Source organism: Arachis ipaensis, chromosome B8, assembly GCF_059453495.1.
Source record: "Arachis ipaensis isolate K30076 ecotype BB chromosome B8, ASM5945349v1, whole genome shotgun sequence".
Classification (NCBI taxonomy): domain Eukaryota; kingdom Viridiplantae; phylum Streptophyta; class Magnoliopsida; order Fabales; family Fabaceae; genus Arachis; species Arachis ipaensis.
In genome coordinates this window covers 7,269,275-7,285,949 of record NC_142443.1, presented here as the reverse complement: position 1 = coordinate 7,285,949, position 16,675 = coordinate 7,269,275, and the positions used below count along the sequence as shown (strand labels likewise).

The 16,675-nt window shown below is 37.3% G+C and overlaps 4 protein-coding genes across 4 annotated transcripts; 1 reads left to right on the top strand and 3 right to left on the bottom strand.

Moving 5' to 3' along the window:
* The first annotated feature begins 6,182 nt into the window (after window positions 1–6,182).
* Window positions 6,183–8,051, top strand: LOC107613280 (uncharacterized). The gene is made up of 3 exons (XM_016315208.3): window positions 6,183–6,509; window positions 6,907–6,930; window positions 7,437–8,051. Exons 1-3 carry the CDS (start codon window positions 6,311–6,313, stop codon window positions 7,787–7,789), a joined length of 576 nt encoding a protein of 191 aa, XP_016170694.1. The 5' UTR covers window positions 6,183–6,310; the 3' UTR covers window positions 7,790–8,051.
* A 1,594-nt stretch (window positions 8,052–9,645) lies between these two features.
* LOC110265643 (uncharacterized) lies at window positions 9,646–10,657 on the bottom strand. The gene is made up of 2 exons (XM_021108736.2): window positions 10,052–10,657; window positions 9,646–9,966 (listed from the first exon to the last, which is right to left on the bottom strand). Exons 1-2 carry the CDS (start codon window positions 10,655–10,657, stop codon window positions 9,646–9,648), a joined length of 927 nt encoding a protein of 308 aa, XP_020964395.2.
* A 602-nt stretch (window positions 10,658–11,259) lies between these two features.
* On the bottom strand, window positions 11,260–13,074 carry LOC148547097 (uncharacterized). The gene has a single exon (XM_088496021.1). The coding sequence runs from the start codon at window positions 13,072–13,074 to the stop codon at window positions 11,260–11,262; it is 1,815 nt and encodes a 604-aa protein (XP_088352147.1).
* Window positions 13,075–14,956: 1,882 nt separating this feature from the next.
* Window positions 14,957–15,960, bottom strand: LOC107612102 (constitutive photomorphogenesis protein 10-like). Its single transcript, XM_088497339.1, has 4 exons — window positions 15,708–15,960; window positions 15,521–15,597; window positions 15,243–15,393; window positions 14,957–15,165 (listed from the first exon to the last, which is right to left on the bottom strand). The coding sequence occupies exons 1-4, from the start codon at window positions 15,907–15,909 to the stop codon at window positions 15,068–15,070; spliced, it is 528 nt and encodes a 175-aa protein (XP_088353465.1). The 5' UTR covers window positions 15,910–15,960; the 3' UTR covers window positions 14,957–15,067.
* Between the last annotated feature and the right edge of the window lie 715 nt (window positions 15,961–16,675).

The window sequence follows — 16,675 nt, the reverse complement described above, 5'->3', positions numbered from 1 at the left end:
TCCCAGACAGCTCTTCTACACGGGAAGCTTCAGTCTGCTCCCGATCCAGGGCAAGCTCCTGTGCTCGGCCAATGGCAACAATCCGAGCACCAATCACCTACGAAAATAAAATAATGTAATAAGAGACATCAACAAAAAGCCACAACCGCAAACAAAATAAACTATACCTGCAGAAACCGACTAACACCAGCTCGGCCGACTTCCTCAATCATTTTCATATCGTCCGGAAAGCAACACAGTTCGTCAGCCATAGTACTGAAAGGATACAACTTTGCCCACAGAGACCTAGCGTGCTCATTCTCGTCATAACCGTGAAGCCTTTTCTGCGACTCGTATGCAGACTCAACCTTCTCCAAAATCATAGAAGATTCCCCCTTACCCTCCAAGACCTCGGCAAGGCTGCCCTGGGCTTGTCCCCTCTTCCTCTTATGTTTCGGCCTATGATGAATCAAGGCAGCTACACCTTTTTCAGCATTCGAAGACACCTCCTTTTCACCTTTCTTGCGCTGGTTGAAGAAAGATTTCAGGCCCGCGGTTGTAATTGCAGGAGCCCTCTCGGCTGCAGAACAAAGACAAGCAAATAAAAACCAGAAAGAGCACCTTATAAAGGAAAGACAGAAGCATGGCAAATTAAGTTACCTATGTGATCATAAATAGCCTGTCTATTAGTATCCCATTTCAACATCTCGGCAATCGATAACAACCCCTTCGGACCCAATGATTTAAATAAGAAGCTCATCATAATATCATCATCTGGATGCCTATCATCTACGTCTAATACCTGATAAGGTTCGGGACACCAAGACAAGGGAAACTTTTCGACCAAGTGCTCATTCAAATAGAAGGGAAACTCCTCGGGCACACTCCTCACCTTAACAAACATTGACTTAAAATCCTTAAACGAAGATTTATACAGACCAAAGATAGCCCGACGCGGATAACTACTAAGATTTACCCACAACCCACGTCCCACCCCCCTTAGCCTGAAACAACGAGAAGAAAAGCCTCAGAGAAGGGGGGTAATCTAATAACTCCATCAATACCTCGAAAACCCGCACAAAACCCCAAGAATTCGGGTGCAGCTGGGTAGGGGCGCAGTTCAACCAGTATAAGACCCCACATTCAAATTCGGTAAAAGGCAGTTTGACCCCCAATTCAGTAAACAAATAGCTATACATATAAAAGAAAGACCAATCCCTCAACTGGTCACAGACTCGGTCCTCTTTACCACACGGCAACAACTCTATCCTAATGTTACTACCTTTTCTAACCCACAAATCCGACCCCAATAACTTTACTGACTCCTCATCATCAAACTGAGATGCATATTCCCTCACCCTGGAATCAACCCACCCACACGGATCAACCACATCACAGTCCTCCATTGCAGACAAAGAAAGAAAAATAAAACACAAAAAGGTAGAAGAAAACGTGAATTTAGCACTGACCTTTGCTAGACATTCTCAGATAGGAAACCAAACCAAAACTCCTTTTTTCCAGAAAACAGCAGCAAATAGGAATTACAAAAAGCAAAAGTAATAAAAGAGTAAGCCCAGTAACCTAAACGGTTACACAAAACCCCCGCATTAAATCCTCGTCGTCAAAAAAGAGAGGCATTTAATGACCACGAAATCCAACGGACAGGGGTGCCTGGGGATGCGGGGCACGTTTCACATCAATCATGTCACAATGGCGCGTAACGCGAGGAGGCCAGAAACCTTCCACATTCTTAAGCAGAACCAAGCCGAGCTTGGGGGCTACGAGGGACATATACGACAAACAAATTCGGCAAACCGAGGATTACAGCACTCCTTGACTAAAAGCTCGCCTTAGTCCTGTCCACACCAAGGCAAGCTTGGGGGCTATGATACGTCACCCTTATCCTCGGTTATACAAAAGCTCGGCATATGAGCCAATAAAGCTCGGTCCCGTGTCATTCACCCGAAATACTCGGCGCGTAAATATCGGGGGCTGGCGTCACATTAAAAAAGCTCGGAACAAGAACAGATAAGCCCAACCTTACCCGTCCGAATAAAAAGACACGTGCATCATAAAGCTCGGTCCCGTATCAATCGTCCGCAAATCTCGGCACGTGATCAGGACCAAAACAGCATCACTCAACTGAAAATAGGAAACGTGCTCAACTAGTTTATAGCACCAAAACAGAATATCTCAACCAACCTATAAACTAGGACTTATCCACTAACGGGAGGATGACAACTCCTATAAAACCTAGCTAATATGCTTGGCTAGGTCTCAGGTTCTATCACTCTCTTATTCTCTCACTCTTTTCTCTTAACTCACTTACTGTGAATCACTACTGACTTGAGCGACGGAGTATCTTGTGCAGGTATTCCCGCCGCGGTGTTTGAACTTCCGGCCGACGCCAAGCTCTTTCACCCCGGTGTCAACTCACTCGGAAGCGCTTAAGCTCGGCCTCCCTAGTGTTCGGACGAACCAGTTTCTATACTCATATACCATTTGTAGATAACGAAATATATAGACTACTTCATTTTATTTCGCACTATCTATTAACGAAAAGACATACATATCCATCGTTTGCTATCGTGCGTGGAGGACTTAATTAATTTTTTTTCAAGAAATAATTAGTTCGAAGTCAACACTTTTAAAAATCTAATTGTGACTTTATTCTTTATTTTTACTTTTGAATTTACGATAATCAAAATTATATAACATCTAATTTTGATAAACATTCGGTTTCTTGAATAATAGATTATAGGGTAAATTAAAGTACTGTTTTGGTCTCCAACATTTAGAATGAATTCTATTTTAATTTTTAACATTTTAATCGTTCTATTTTTATTCCAAAATTTTTAAAATGGTATCAATATTATATAATTTAAATTTATATATTGTTGTTTTCAATTAGAGATTTTTATCTATATCAATTAAATTGGAAATCAAATTGTCTTATTGTACTCAAACTTCAAAGTTCATAATAGTCTGTTATTGACAACTATTCAGTAGGTCAAATTTTTAACTGATTAAGTTACTAAATCTCTACAAGATAGTGGGTATTAGACTATTAGGATCTACTATTAAAACTCTCTTTCTCATAATGATTTAGTATGAAAAACCTAACTCACTGACATCCACAATCCTATATAGATTTAGCATGAATATGCCTAATCCCATAAATCTATAGAAATTTAGTAGGATCTCCTTAGCACTTTAGCATATGCAACGATTTATTAGGGAATATAATGGAATTTAATATCCGATAAGCTACCGTTATTCTTGAACAAATGAACCCAAATTCGAGCTTTTTGGGATACACATTTGCATATTTTTTAGGGTAATTCACACAATCAAATTATTTGATGACCAAAATTATACTAATATTCTAAAGTAAATTAGTTTATATGCATGTTCTAAAATAAATCTATGTAAATTGAATCAACTAAATTTGATTTAGGTTTTTTTATTGTAAATTGAATCCAATAGTAAATCGAATCGAATCTAGTTGATTTGATTTATTACTTCTGCAGTATGTAAATCGAATTTAGTTGATTCAACTTAGTACTGATATATATTATTGATATTTATGTTTTAAAGTTAAAACATAAATATCAATAAAGAAATACATCTCGTTTAGATTCAAATAAAATATCAGAAAAATAAAAAAAAATAAGAATAGAAATTCAACTTTTGTGTTTTAGTTCAAATTCTAGAACATCTATATTTTTATAAAACGATTTTTAAAAATTTATTAAAAATCATCATTTGATTCATTAGCATCTAAAAAATTATTACCGGAACTTTTAATATTAAAAAAATTAATATAAAGTATAGCTCTCCAAAATGGCATAAAAATTAAAATTTGAATTTTTTTCAGAGTCAGAAGTAACAGATATTTATACAATATATAATGACCAATTATATTTATACAATATGTAATTTGAAAAATAATTAAAGTACTATATCAATTAAATTATTATTTAATTGTGAAATTAAGTATAAAATTTACACTTTGATGATTTTATATTATGAAAAAATCTAAGTTTAAGTTAGAAGTAACGTCATCAAAGCAATAAGTTCTATACTTAATTTTACAAATTAAATAATAATTTAATTGATATAGTATTTTAATTATTTCTTAAATTATATATATATATAAATATAATTGGTCATTATATATTGTATAACTATATATTAAAAAAATTCAAATTTTAACTTATATGGAGGGTTATACTTTATATTAATTTTTCTATATAAAAAATTTAGGTAATAATTTTTTAGATGCTAATAATAATAAGTCAAATAATAATTTTTAATAAATTTTTAAAAATTATTTAATGTTCCGTTTTATATTCATAAATTTATAAAAATATAAATTTTATGAAATTTGAACTAAAATACAAAAATTAAATTTCTATTATTATTTTTTTTAATTTTTTAATATTTTATTTAAATTTAAATAGAATATTTTTTATTGATATTTATATTTTAAAGTTAATATAGAATAAATAATTAACTTAAAAGTAGACATGCATTAGTAAGTCTAATCTTAGAGTAGAGACTTATCACCTTAATGCGTTAAAGATTAGACTTACTAATTACTTTAGATTATGGGGTATATGAACAAATTAAATATAGATACTGTTATACAGTGATATACATCAATTAAAAAAAAATTAACCTTTTAAGTCAAAGGCACATACATTTTTTTGACTAAAAGTGTATATAATTCGGTCTTGAACATTTTAATAATTAATTTAGTGTGATTATATTTGGTCTAGAATCAGATAAATGTTTCAAAAATAGACTTAGTCATTATTTAAGATCGAGTCCAAATCAAGACGAAACCGATTTCATCGCCCCATATGCATCTTAAAGAGACTAAAAAATATATATATGTTTAAATTAATTCTAATATTATGTTATATTAATAAGTTTTGTTCTGATCGGATGAAAACGCCAGACGAAAGATGGTACACGATCAATATTGACAACTCAATTCTTCAAGCAAGGAATTCGGGTGCATGTAGTTAGCTAATTAGATATTCTAACGGCATGGTTGTGGCATGATTTATGATGAATAGTGGAAAAGTCACTATTACAGCTGCAGAATTATAGGCCATATACTTAAGTTTCAAGATTGCTATTGAAATGGATTTCAAGAAGGTAAGGATGGAGACAGATTCTACCTGTGCAGTAAAGCCGCTGCAGAATAGCTCAACCCCACTTCCATGGTTGCACCTCCCTTATTTGGTCCATTAAAGATCTACAAGCCAACTTCGGAGATTTCAGTGTCAACCACATTTTCAGAGAGACCAACTTTAGTGCAGATGCTCAAGCAAAGCACGCCCACAATCTCCCGATGGGTGTTTATCATTTTACCACTCCGTCTTCTTTTTTTGCCCTCTGCTGGATAGTAATAAAAGAAAAGTCCTATTTGCTAGAATTCTAAGAGCTTAATTTGTTTTTGTTTTGGGTCCTGGAGCCCCTGTTTTATAAAAAAAAAATTATAAGCTCATTGTTTTATTTTTAATCACACTTGTTGAATTAAAAAATAAATCAAAGAAGCATTAAATTATAATTTATGAACAAATTTAAATTCAAATATGGATATGAACTTCTCGATAACAAGTATGTTTTTTTCTTCATTATAAATAAGTGCATCATAATTTTTTGACATAAAATTTATTAAGATCCGAAAGTAGTGTAATTTCACCGGATCTAGAGTCGAGTAAAAATTTTAAAAATAGATCCGATCATTATTTCGGATCGGATTCGAGTCAAAGCGAATCCGGCTTTACTCGACCAATGTATACTCCTATCTATGACTAATTAAAAACACAAAAATATTTCATATTTTATAAAATACAAGACATTTAAATTTTTCCGTTCAAAATATATTAGAATAAATATTTTTTTTATAAGAACTTAAATATCTCATATTTTAAAAAGTGAAGAATATTTTCATATATTCAGTTAGTAATTTTTTTATATTTTAGAATATAAATACCATTATATGGTGATATAAATAAATAAATAAATAAAATTATCACAAGAATTTATTTAGGATAATTTGATGATTTTGTTTCTAATGTAATTTATATAAATAAAAAAATCCTAAAAATTAAAGGGGGAAAAAATGAATTTGTGAATCGTTTTTCAAAGTTAGTTGCAATTCAATTAATATATGCTAAGTTGCATTTATAACTGAAGTTGGAAAATTGGGGAAGGCAGCAACAGTGTTAGTCAAAAACTCGCTTCAAAACTGGAATTGAAGTTGAAAAAAAAGTAGTGGAAGTCGGTGAAGAAAGAAAGAGCGAAGAAGCAGCAGATGGGTGTGAGTGTGAATGGTGTGGCGGTGAGGGTAGCTTTGGCGGTGGTGGCGCTCTGCATTGGAGGCTACATTTTGGGTCCCCCTCTCTATTGGCACCTCCGAGAAGCCATTGCTGCTTCTTCTTCTGTTTCTCTTTCTTCTTGTGCTCCTTGCGTCTGCGATTGCTCTTCCCAACCCCTTATTTCTCTTCCTCAAGGTTCTTCTCTCTTCCCCCTTTCTGGGTTCTTAGATCTCATCTCAAAGTTCACAACTTTCCCATCAATTCCTCTTTTTTTTTTTTCTTTTCCTGTGTTTTCTCTGTTTATAACTGTTTTTTATCAGGTGTTGTGTTTCTACTTTGGATCTAAATACAGGAACTTTTATGAGATCTTCGTTTAGATTTCTATTTTAATTTTATTGTTATTAAAATTGGTATTCGGAATCAATGACTATTGAGAAAGTATAAGGAACTTGTGTTAGTTCGGGATTCAGTGATATGCAATGCATACAGTGGGAGCAATTATAGTTTTTTTTTTTTTTTTTTAATGGTTCCTTTCACTTGATCTAAGCTAAAAAGATGCTTATTTCAGTTTTTTTTGTCTTTATTTGTGCAGGTCTTAGCAACGCTTCAATTGGAGGTTGGTTTCTTTATCCTAAATGAACTTCAACTTCATATTTACATCACTGCTTATTGTTATTATCATAACCTCTCTCTGATTCCATGTAATGCACAATTGTGTGGTGGTAGAAGCTCAAGTAGAAGTTACTTTCACTTTGAGCACTAAGCTAGCTTGTTTCCCCGATAGTTTTGTGTGGTTTCCCCTTTCTATGATCGGTGGCAGATTTCTTGTGTTTAGATATTGAAGGATCTGTTGAATGCAATATAGACTCTTTTTACATCTATCTAGATTTAGTGTCCACTTCACAGAAATGAATACTAAACAAATTTGGATGTAGACTTGTTTGGATTACATCGTGCTGTTAATAAGATGTGACTCTTTTGAAGATTACATAAATTGCTCTCAAGAGTAAACTTTTTATTTTAGCTGCACCTGTGTGATCCCAAAAATACTGTTTCTATTACTGGATTTTAGATTTAACTCATTTTACTAACTGATGTTTCTTTTCTTGATTAATTGTCAAGATTGTGCAAAGCACAACCCGGAGGTGAATGGAGACACCGAAAAGAACTTTGTGGAGCTACTGTCGGAAGAACTAAAGCTGCGGGAAACTCAAGCCTTGGAAAACCAGCACCGTGCCGACATAGCCCTACTTGAGGCCAAGAAGATTGCATCTCAGTATCAGAAGGAATCAGACAAGTGCAATTCAGGGATGGAGACGTGTGAGGAGGCCAGGGAAAGGTCCGAGGCGTCATTAGTGGCGCAGAAGAAGCTAACTGCGTTGTGGGAGCTGAGAGCTCGCCAGAAAGGGTGGAAAGAAGGGGTCACCAAATCCAGTTCAAAGTCTCAAGCAAAAGCAAAAGTACAGAGTGCTTAGACATGATTTAGCCTCCATTGTTGCCCTCTAGTTTCGTTTCATTATAGCAAATCATCAACATAATAGGTCACATATGAAAGTTAAGGTATTCATGAGAAGCCACAAGTGTAGAGTCTCAATGCAAATGCAAATGCAAATGCTGTTGTATTTTTAACTAGGAATTTATTATACATGTTTTGAGTGTTGAAAGCTGGAAACTTCTACAGCTCATATTATTCTTTTTAAGAAATTTCCTTCATACTTCTCCTACAAATCAAACAAAGGTCTTTCATTATGTCTCTTTCTATGTTTAAAGGAGTGTCAAGTGAGAAGAAGGAGTTCAAAAGATTGAAATACCTTCAAAGTCTTGTTTTTTTTCTCCATCCAAATTGGTAAAGGAGAGAAAATTTAATTTCTCTTTGTTTTTCTGTCTCTTCCTGCCCCTTCTTCTCAATCATTCAATGACTACAGGGCTACAACCTTTTATAGTCATTTAACACATTGCATTGTGTTTCTTTTGATGAATATGAAGTAAGAATGATATAAAGAAGAGTAAAGTATCATTTATGTCCCCAACGTTTGGGGTAAGTCTCAAACCTATCCCTAACGTTTTAAACGTCCTATTTGTGTCCCTAACGTTTCTAAATGTAGTCAATGTTATCCTACCGTCAAAATGAGAAACATTTCGCTAACGCCGTGGCTTACGTGGACGTTATGTGACACGGTGGCAGTGCATGTTTTCTGACCGTTATTCAATTAAAAAAAAACATAAATGTGAAGCAGAGAAGCAGAGGGTCCTCTTCATAACCCTAATCCCCAAATCCTTGATTCTCGTTGCACATGCGCCGCCTCTGAAGGGCGATTCCGGCTGCATGAGAGAAGATGGAGCACGAAGCATGCCAATCTGAAGCGACCCAAGGCAGCAAGCAAGCCACACGAAGTAGAAACCTAGCACGTCGAAGGAGGACAACATGTTACTGTGGAGAACGGCCTGTGCTCGCAACGTCGTCGACGGCAGAAAATCCTGGGCGGAGGTTCTGGGGTTGCGTTAACTTCGGGGTGAGCTTTAGCCATGTCCTTTTTTGTTGTTGAGTTTTGTGTTTTGACCATCAATGGGAGTGAATCGGCCGTGTCCTGTTTTGTATAGGTTGGTGAAGAATGTGGCTACTTCGTATGGGCTGAACCAGAGGAGGATCCGTCACAAGTTTCTAGGTTAAGAATGAAGGTCAGAAATTTGAAGGGCAAACTGGATATGGTGGAGTTCAGGTTCATGGTTGCAGTGGGAGTTGCTTTGGTTGGATGGACAGTTGCACTAATACTGGTGTTTGAGAAAACAACAGGAACCAAATTTGGGAGACTGTCACTAGAATGATGTTGCTGGTTATAATGAGTTTTAGGAGAAAATTGTTAGATGGCTAAATTGTGTTCTGTATGTTGGCTTAGAAATAGTAGTGATGTTGAAGTAGTTGCTATTTTGTTGAACTGAATGATATTGTAATGCAATGATGTTTTTGTAAGTTTTGGTTGAAGAAAGGCTAGTTTTGTGCAGATTCAATGTTGTTTCAGTGAAAGAGTTGAATGAAATCAAGTTTTGGGTTTTGCAATATATTTAAATCAAGCTAGTCAATAGGATGAGAACAAGGATTTCTGTAACATATTACTTAATGATTAACCATAAAGCTGTCATTGGATACAAGCACAAAAGATTGAAAGCAAAATAACAAAACAAGAGCAGCATACTTTGCTCCATAGTAATGGTCTGCAATAACATACTAGTGTCTTAAAACTAGTTTCCATACACTCTAAAGATACTAAACAGAATTCCTTTACTCATAAATAAGTAGCCTTAAAACATAAAACAGCAGACATTATAGTCGTCACATCTTTTTCCATGCTTTGGGAGGTGTCCTAGCCATGAATTTCAGTTGGGATTTGCTGATGTGCTTCGATGGGCTTGGCAGCACCCTCAGACTTGTGGTGGATGGAGTCAACTTAGCCTTTTTTGAAGTAGCCTGAGACTGTTGTGAACTGACATGATTAGAAGAAGATTTTCTCTTTGGCCTTGTGACAGTGGTCTTCTTTGCAGCAGCTTGGGATTGCTTAGAGCCCTGGCTGGAGATAGTGCTTGAGATAGTGCTAGTGGTAGTGCTAGACTTGAATCTGGAAGCTCTTCTTGTGGATCCAGCTACTTTATTTGCCTAAAAAACAGCCACAACACCAGAATCTCATATCATATTCTATAAGTGCAATTAAAAAAATGAAGCCATAACTAACAGTGCTTACCGATGCAGTTGCAGCTACTTTACGCTTCTTTGGACAGGTCCGTTTGTTGTGACCTCTAGCAAAACAATAGGAGCACTTCTGATTCTGCCCTTCGCGAGACACTCCTCCCTTAGTAGGGTTCTCATCTGCAGCCTTGTTACGTTTCAGTTTAGGCCTCCCAATGGGTTTCCTGTATATGGGTGGCAAAACGTCATCAAAGGGCGTCTTCTCCCATAGGTTGGGGCCATTCAAGGGATATATCACATGCTGGTAGCATTCAGTATAGGTTGCTTTCTTGTAACAGTTCGCAACAAAGTTGTCAACGTTGAAACACATCTTCCTGATGCAGGTCATTGCATGAGCACAGGGGATCCCAGAGAGTTGAAACTTCCTGCACGAACACTCATGATTCTTCAAATCAACAACGAACTTCTCTTTGCCTCCATGGATACTTGTAACCTCATACTTGTCACGACCAGCATACGTGCTCACCCACTTACCACTTGCATCAGCCTGTTTCTCAACCTTAATCCTGATTCGGGGCAATACTTCTCTTGGGTATTCAATTATACGATCCCTATTATCAGCCCAACGCCTCATTATGTATACTCTGATGTCTTCAAGCATGCTGACTATTGGTTTCTCTCTCGCATCCACAATTACAGAGTTAAATACCTCACACATATTGTTTACCAAGGTGTCACACTTAGACCAAGTCCCAAACTTGTGCCGGCACCAATATTTTGTCGGTATCTCCATCAGGTGGTTGTAGGCTCCATTATCTAGACTTTGTATTTCAGCCATTCTCCTCTCCCACTCTTGTAAATAAGTAGCCTTTGCAGCATTCCACATCATCAGTTTTAGTTGCAGCCCTGGGAATCTCTTTCTGAAATTGCTGTAAAGATGTCTAACACAAAATCTATGATCCACTCCGGGTATGAGCTCATCAAAGGTTGGAACTAAGCCCTAAACCCACAAGTATTAGTTAATGCAGTAATTAGATCAGCTAATCTATTTGTTAGGCATAATTAAATCAGTTAATGCAGTAATTCAGTAACTCATTACAATTCAGACCCTAAAGCATACACTACAAACACTTCCTCATGCAATTCAAACACCAGCATACACTACAAATATTTTAACCCTACAATTCAAACACCAGCATACACTACAAAACCTTAACCCTACAGTTCAAACAGCAGCACACACAACTAAAACTAATAGTAGGTTCAATAAAGTAGGTCCTTAAAACTAAGTTTAGAAACAAGTACCTTCTGTTGGTCAGACATGAAGGTGCAGCTCCTTATCTTGTCATAGCCAAAGTCATCACACAGATTGGTAAGGAACCAGGTCCATGTGTCCTTCGTCTCTGCTTCAACCACTGCATAGGCTATTGGCAGCATCTGGTCGTTCGGGTCCCAGCCAATAGCAGTGAGAAGCTGACCTCCATATGGTGTCTTGATGAAGCACCCGTCCAGGCAAATTATTGGACGGCAAGCCATGAAGCTCTTCTTGCATGCATCAAGGCACACATAGAGTCTCTGAAACTTAGGCCTTAAATCCACACCAGGTTTTGGTCTCTCTGAAGCAAACTCTGGTGGTCTCTCCACTTGCAACTTCACTGTAGAACCTGGGTTAGACCTCAGCAATTCATGACAGTAGTCATAGAGCCTCCGATACTGCTCTATGTACGTTCCTTGTAACTCATCAAGAGCAAACTGCTTAACCCGGGCAGCTTTAGACTTAGTCAGCTCTACATTCCACTTACTGTATGCCTTCTTCATTAGTGTGGACAGCTTTATCTTTGGATTCTCAGCAATTTTGTTCAGAAACACCTTGCTCAACCATTTTGCATGCATAATCCCAATTTTCAACTCCCTAGAACAGCTATGCTTGTTGTGGCAGCTGGTTAGTTGCCATGTTTGCTCATTCTTCATCTTCCCACAGTATGCAAACCAGTTACAACCCTCTACGCAAATGACTTTCACTCTCCGAAGATCAACCTTATCAAACCTCAAACCCCTCCCAGTATGAACAGCATAGGCAGTAGCACAATCCTTAAACTCCTCTCTTGATACATATAGAGTCCCAATCTCCCACTTGTACTCACTCATGTCCTTTAGCTGCTTGTGCAAAGGATACCTCTTGGCAACATTGTTATCATCCTCATCATCACCAACAATAGGCACATCAAGAAAATCTTCAGATTCATATCCTTCTTCCTCATCCCCTAAACCTGCAGCAACCTTCTCCTTACCTCTGTCATTGTCACCCCTGCTCTCTTTTGCTGCATCAGTTTGGGTTTCAGTTGTGCCAGCCTCTCTTGTATCCCCTACCCTGATGTCAACATCAACTAACCCCTCAGCCCCTTCCTTATCATCATCACTGTCCCCAAACACAACCTCAGCTACACTATCTTCTGAGCAGTAACCATTTCTGGAATCAGAACTCCATGAATCACTACTGTCATCTACACCACCCTTGGGAGTATAGTCCTCGTCCTCGCTGCCATCACTACCCTCTTCTTCCTCATCTGATTCATCATTGCCATCTTTCTCACCCACATTCACTTCCTCCACAGTTGGGCCAGAATTTGTCTCCACATGTCTTGCTGAATGGGCCTCAAAGGTTACAATTGGGCCTGGCCCATTAGAGCCACAAGCCTGCTCCTGCATGGTAGTTTCAGTACTCCCTAAGATGTCTACATCTTCAACCTCTTCATGGATATCACTAGGTTTATGAACTACATACAGCTCCACCATATCCTCCCTAACCCCAATATTAGCCATATCCATTGCATCTTTGTCTGTTCGCAGCATCCTTAAGCCTTCTTCTGTACTCCCTCTCAGTGATTTGTACCACATTGCTGCAATGTCTTTTTTCAGATACCCTTGTCTGCTTACTATGTCATAAACCTCAATCAGGCTCCACTCATCTTCATTACAGTAGTCTATCACAGTTGTCTCCCCACCCAAATACTTCAAAAGCCCACCTTCAAGACCAAAGCTTCCATGGTGGTAAACTGTCACACTAAAATAACTCATCCTAAAAACTACAGACCCTGTTACATCAGATCAGCAAAGTGAAACTAGTAAATTCATAAGCACATATTGATAAACCAAAAACAAGTCATTTCATGCCCTAACTAACGTACGCAGCGAACATTTCTCTGGGAATACATGAATTCAAATAAACCCTAACGTGTAAACAATCTCCTATATGACCTTTGTTCTTCATCAAACTACTACATACAAACCCAAGAAACAAAATTTCTTCCTAGTACATACCTGGTCGAAGGAAACCTCTCTGTCGCCAGACCAAAGGTGCGATCTTTCATGCAACACAAGCAACCGCAACTCGCCAACAACCTTGTAGCCCCTCCCTGCGATCACCCTCGAAGAGGTGTCAGACGTGTGTGGTGAGGAGAACCAGAAGGAACACACTAGCGTTGAGGTGCTCTGTTTCTTCAACGTTTCGTATTTCCTTCAGTGAATGGTATAATGGGCGCGAAGAGGCAGACGTGTCTCCCTAACGCTTTGGGCTTACAACCTCAGCATCCACGTAGGTAACGGCGTTAGCGAAATGTTTCTCATTTTGACGGAAGGATAACATTGACTACATTTAAAAACGTTTGGGACACAAATAGGACGTTTAAAACGTTAGGGATATGTTTGAGACTTACCCCAAACGTTAGGGACATAAATGATACTTTACTCTATAAAGAAACAACCATTTTTTATGGATGCTATTAGTATCTTACTCAAGATAAAAGATAAAAAGAAATTTAAAAAAAAAAAAAAAACTCTAATTGATATATGCAACAAAAGATAATACAATTTGTTGTTCTCAAATCTGAATACCACATGCCTTGCCAAGTAAGTAGTCAATCATAGCAATGCCTGTGTCTGCAAGACTGCATTTATCAAATACGGCAATGGGGGCAATGTAATTTGTCCTCATATACCTCGTGATCCCAACTTCATGGCCCATAGCCCTATACTAAAAAAAAAGGTGGAAATTTCTACCTTTTTCCTTTTTTTTGGGTTACTTTATTCCCATTGAGAGAAGAATTTTCTTTCCTTTCCGTTTTCTTTTTAAAAAATTCCTCATTTCATAGAAAATTGTTCTTATATTGTAGTAGTATCTAATTGCTATAATTTACTTGGAGAAAGAAATATTCCTTCCTTGAAGAATATGCGAGTTCTTTCCAATATGGAAAAAGTTATTTCATGGAGATGCTAAAGGCCCCCGATCTATGGACAAATTCTATTCCATTTTGTAGACTTCTCAACACAAATGGTGATTGAAAATTTTTAGAAAAATTCAAGAACTCTGATGATTGTATAGTGGCGGTGGCTTGAGGATGTGGTCATTTGGGGGCTGAAGGAAAGGGACATGCTGTAAAATTCTCAAAATGCACAGGCATTTTAATTGCCATAACTTTTTTGTTTTTCAAAAATGAATATTCTAATCAGTGAAAAGAAAATACATTGAAGGAACAATTATGCTAACAAATACTCTAAAGAAACTCTTCAAAGATACTAAAATAGAAAAATTAAATAAAAAAATATAAACCAAATGTAAAGTTTTTAAGTTTTTGATGCATTAAATGCATTAGAAAACCAAAACTTTCCACTTTCATTCTCTTAACTAATCATCAAGGAACTCTTTAACTAAATCCATTACTTGTTAACTTTTCTTTTTGCCCAATGGACTGAGCAACTATGATACACTAAGTATTATGACAAATCCCGTCTTAAGTCCCAAACCTAATCTAACAGTGCAATAGTATGAGTTGGCTCAATATACTAGACACTATGTGAATACATAACATTCCATATGATGATTGAGGTTGACAAGTAGTAGATTGATTGCTAATCACAAATTGAAAACATAGATTAAGTTCGAGAATAACATCATCTTGCTTATGTTATTACTGAAGCTAGTGAGAAGGAGATACAAGTATGAACTAGTATTCACATATAGACATCATTAAAGAACATGATACAAAAGAAGGAGTTAAAAGGCTTGAACAATTCACTTGGCAAATCGAGCAGTCCACTCTCCAGCAACAATATCATGTTTTGCTTTGTTTTCTAAATACAAGTGAGCAATGCCAGGGACAACAGCTTTATCTGGAACAACCATCATCATAACTCTTAAGTGAATCCATTCCACATTGTGAGGTTGAGAAGAGAGCGGAAGAACTTACAAGGGTCAGGATTATTTGTCAAAAGTGATCTAATTGCAGTTAGCACTTTGGTAATGGTTAGTGCTGGACTCCAACCATCCTTCAACATTCCGAGACTAACATGGCCATCAGTGTCAACATTGCAGTGGTAAATGCGAGTTTTGAATACTACCTAAAACAGTTAAAAGAATTCAAGGCAGGACTTACATATTAAATTACTCAGAATAAAATCAGTTTACGGGATTATGTAATCTAATTCTAGCAAACAAAACATGGTGAAGATAATCAATTAGGAGTACCTGGGGAGGGTTGAAGGGATAATCAGAAAGAAATATGATGTCAAGGAAAAATATGCCACCTTGGTATGCAGTTCCTGTAGACAAGTGAAAGAGAGAGAGAGAGGGAGCAGATATGGATTTAAGATTTGAATGGTTATTGAAATGAAAGATATTGAATTGAAATAGCATAGCATAGCAGAGCAGACCAGGGGGCCAATGATGGTGGCGATCCCGTGATAGAGGTTATCGTCCTTGGGGCCGGCAGAGCAGTGTGGAGGAGGGTCGTTGTTGAGCTCCACCATCTCCCTATGTATCCTCTTGCCCGATGCTGACACAAACGTTGTCGGCGCCCATGAATAGGTTGGTGCTGAACTCGAAGAGGGTCTTCCTCCTCTTGCTGATGTCATCATCACTCAGTCAGAGTCACACACAGCTGCACATTCTGCAGATTCAATAGCTTCTTGGCGGTATGCATTACCAAAATATGGTTGGATAACATGCTTTTATTAAATTGAATTTATAAATTTAATTTTGATAAAAAAGTAAATTGGTATTGCTAACTAACTATAACTTAAATAGTATAGTTTTTTTATTCTTATTTAAAAGTCATTTTTAAGAAATAATTACAGAAAAGGTTTTATTAGAAACATTAATGTTCATACCCTACCCTAATGCTAAGACCCAGGATTCAAGTAAAAAGGCCCAACCCAAAGGAGTTGAGCCTCACACTGCACAAACCAGATGCCACGAAGTCGGCTATCTTCACGACTTGCTCTAAAGAAGTCGGTACGAGGATCAGCTGGCAGATAAACACTCCCTCAAGAGAATAACTGCCCCTAAAATCTCTCTAACCACTTCCAAGAGCCATATCTCAACCACCCTAAGATAAAGGGACGGTTATTCCCCTTAAAAAGTGGCACTACTTCAACGGTGGTTATTGGTTCACCACTATAAATACACTGACACCTCTCAGGTATCTAGAAGTTCCAATATATATTCTAAACCTGCTTAACCCCCTGCTGACTTAGGCATCGGAGTGTCTTTGCAGGTACCACCCCCCATTCGTTCATACTCACAAGTCGGACGGAGGCCCCTAAGACGCAGACCCGCTCGAAGGCTTCCTTCCTCAGACGATCGGGCCAACCCAGTGAGTCCAGCCCAACAATCTCCGGTTAC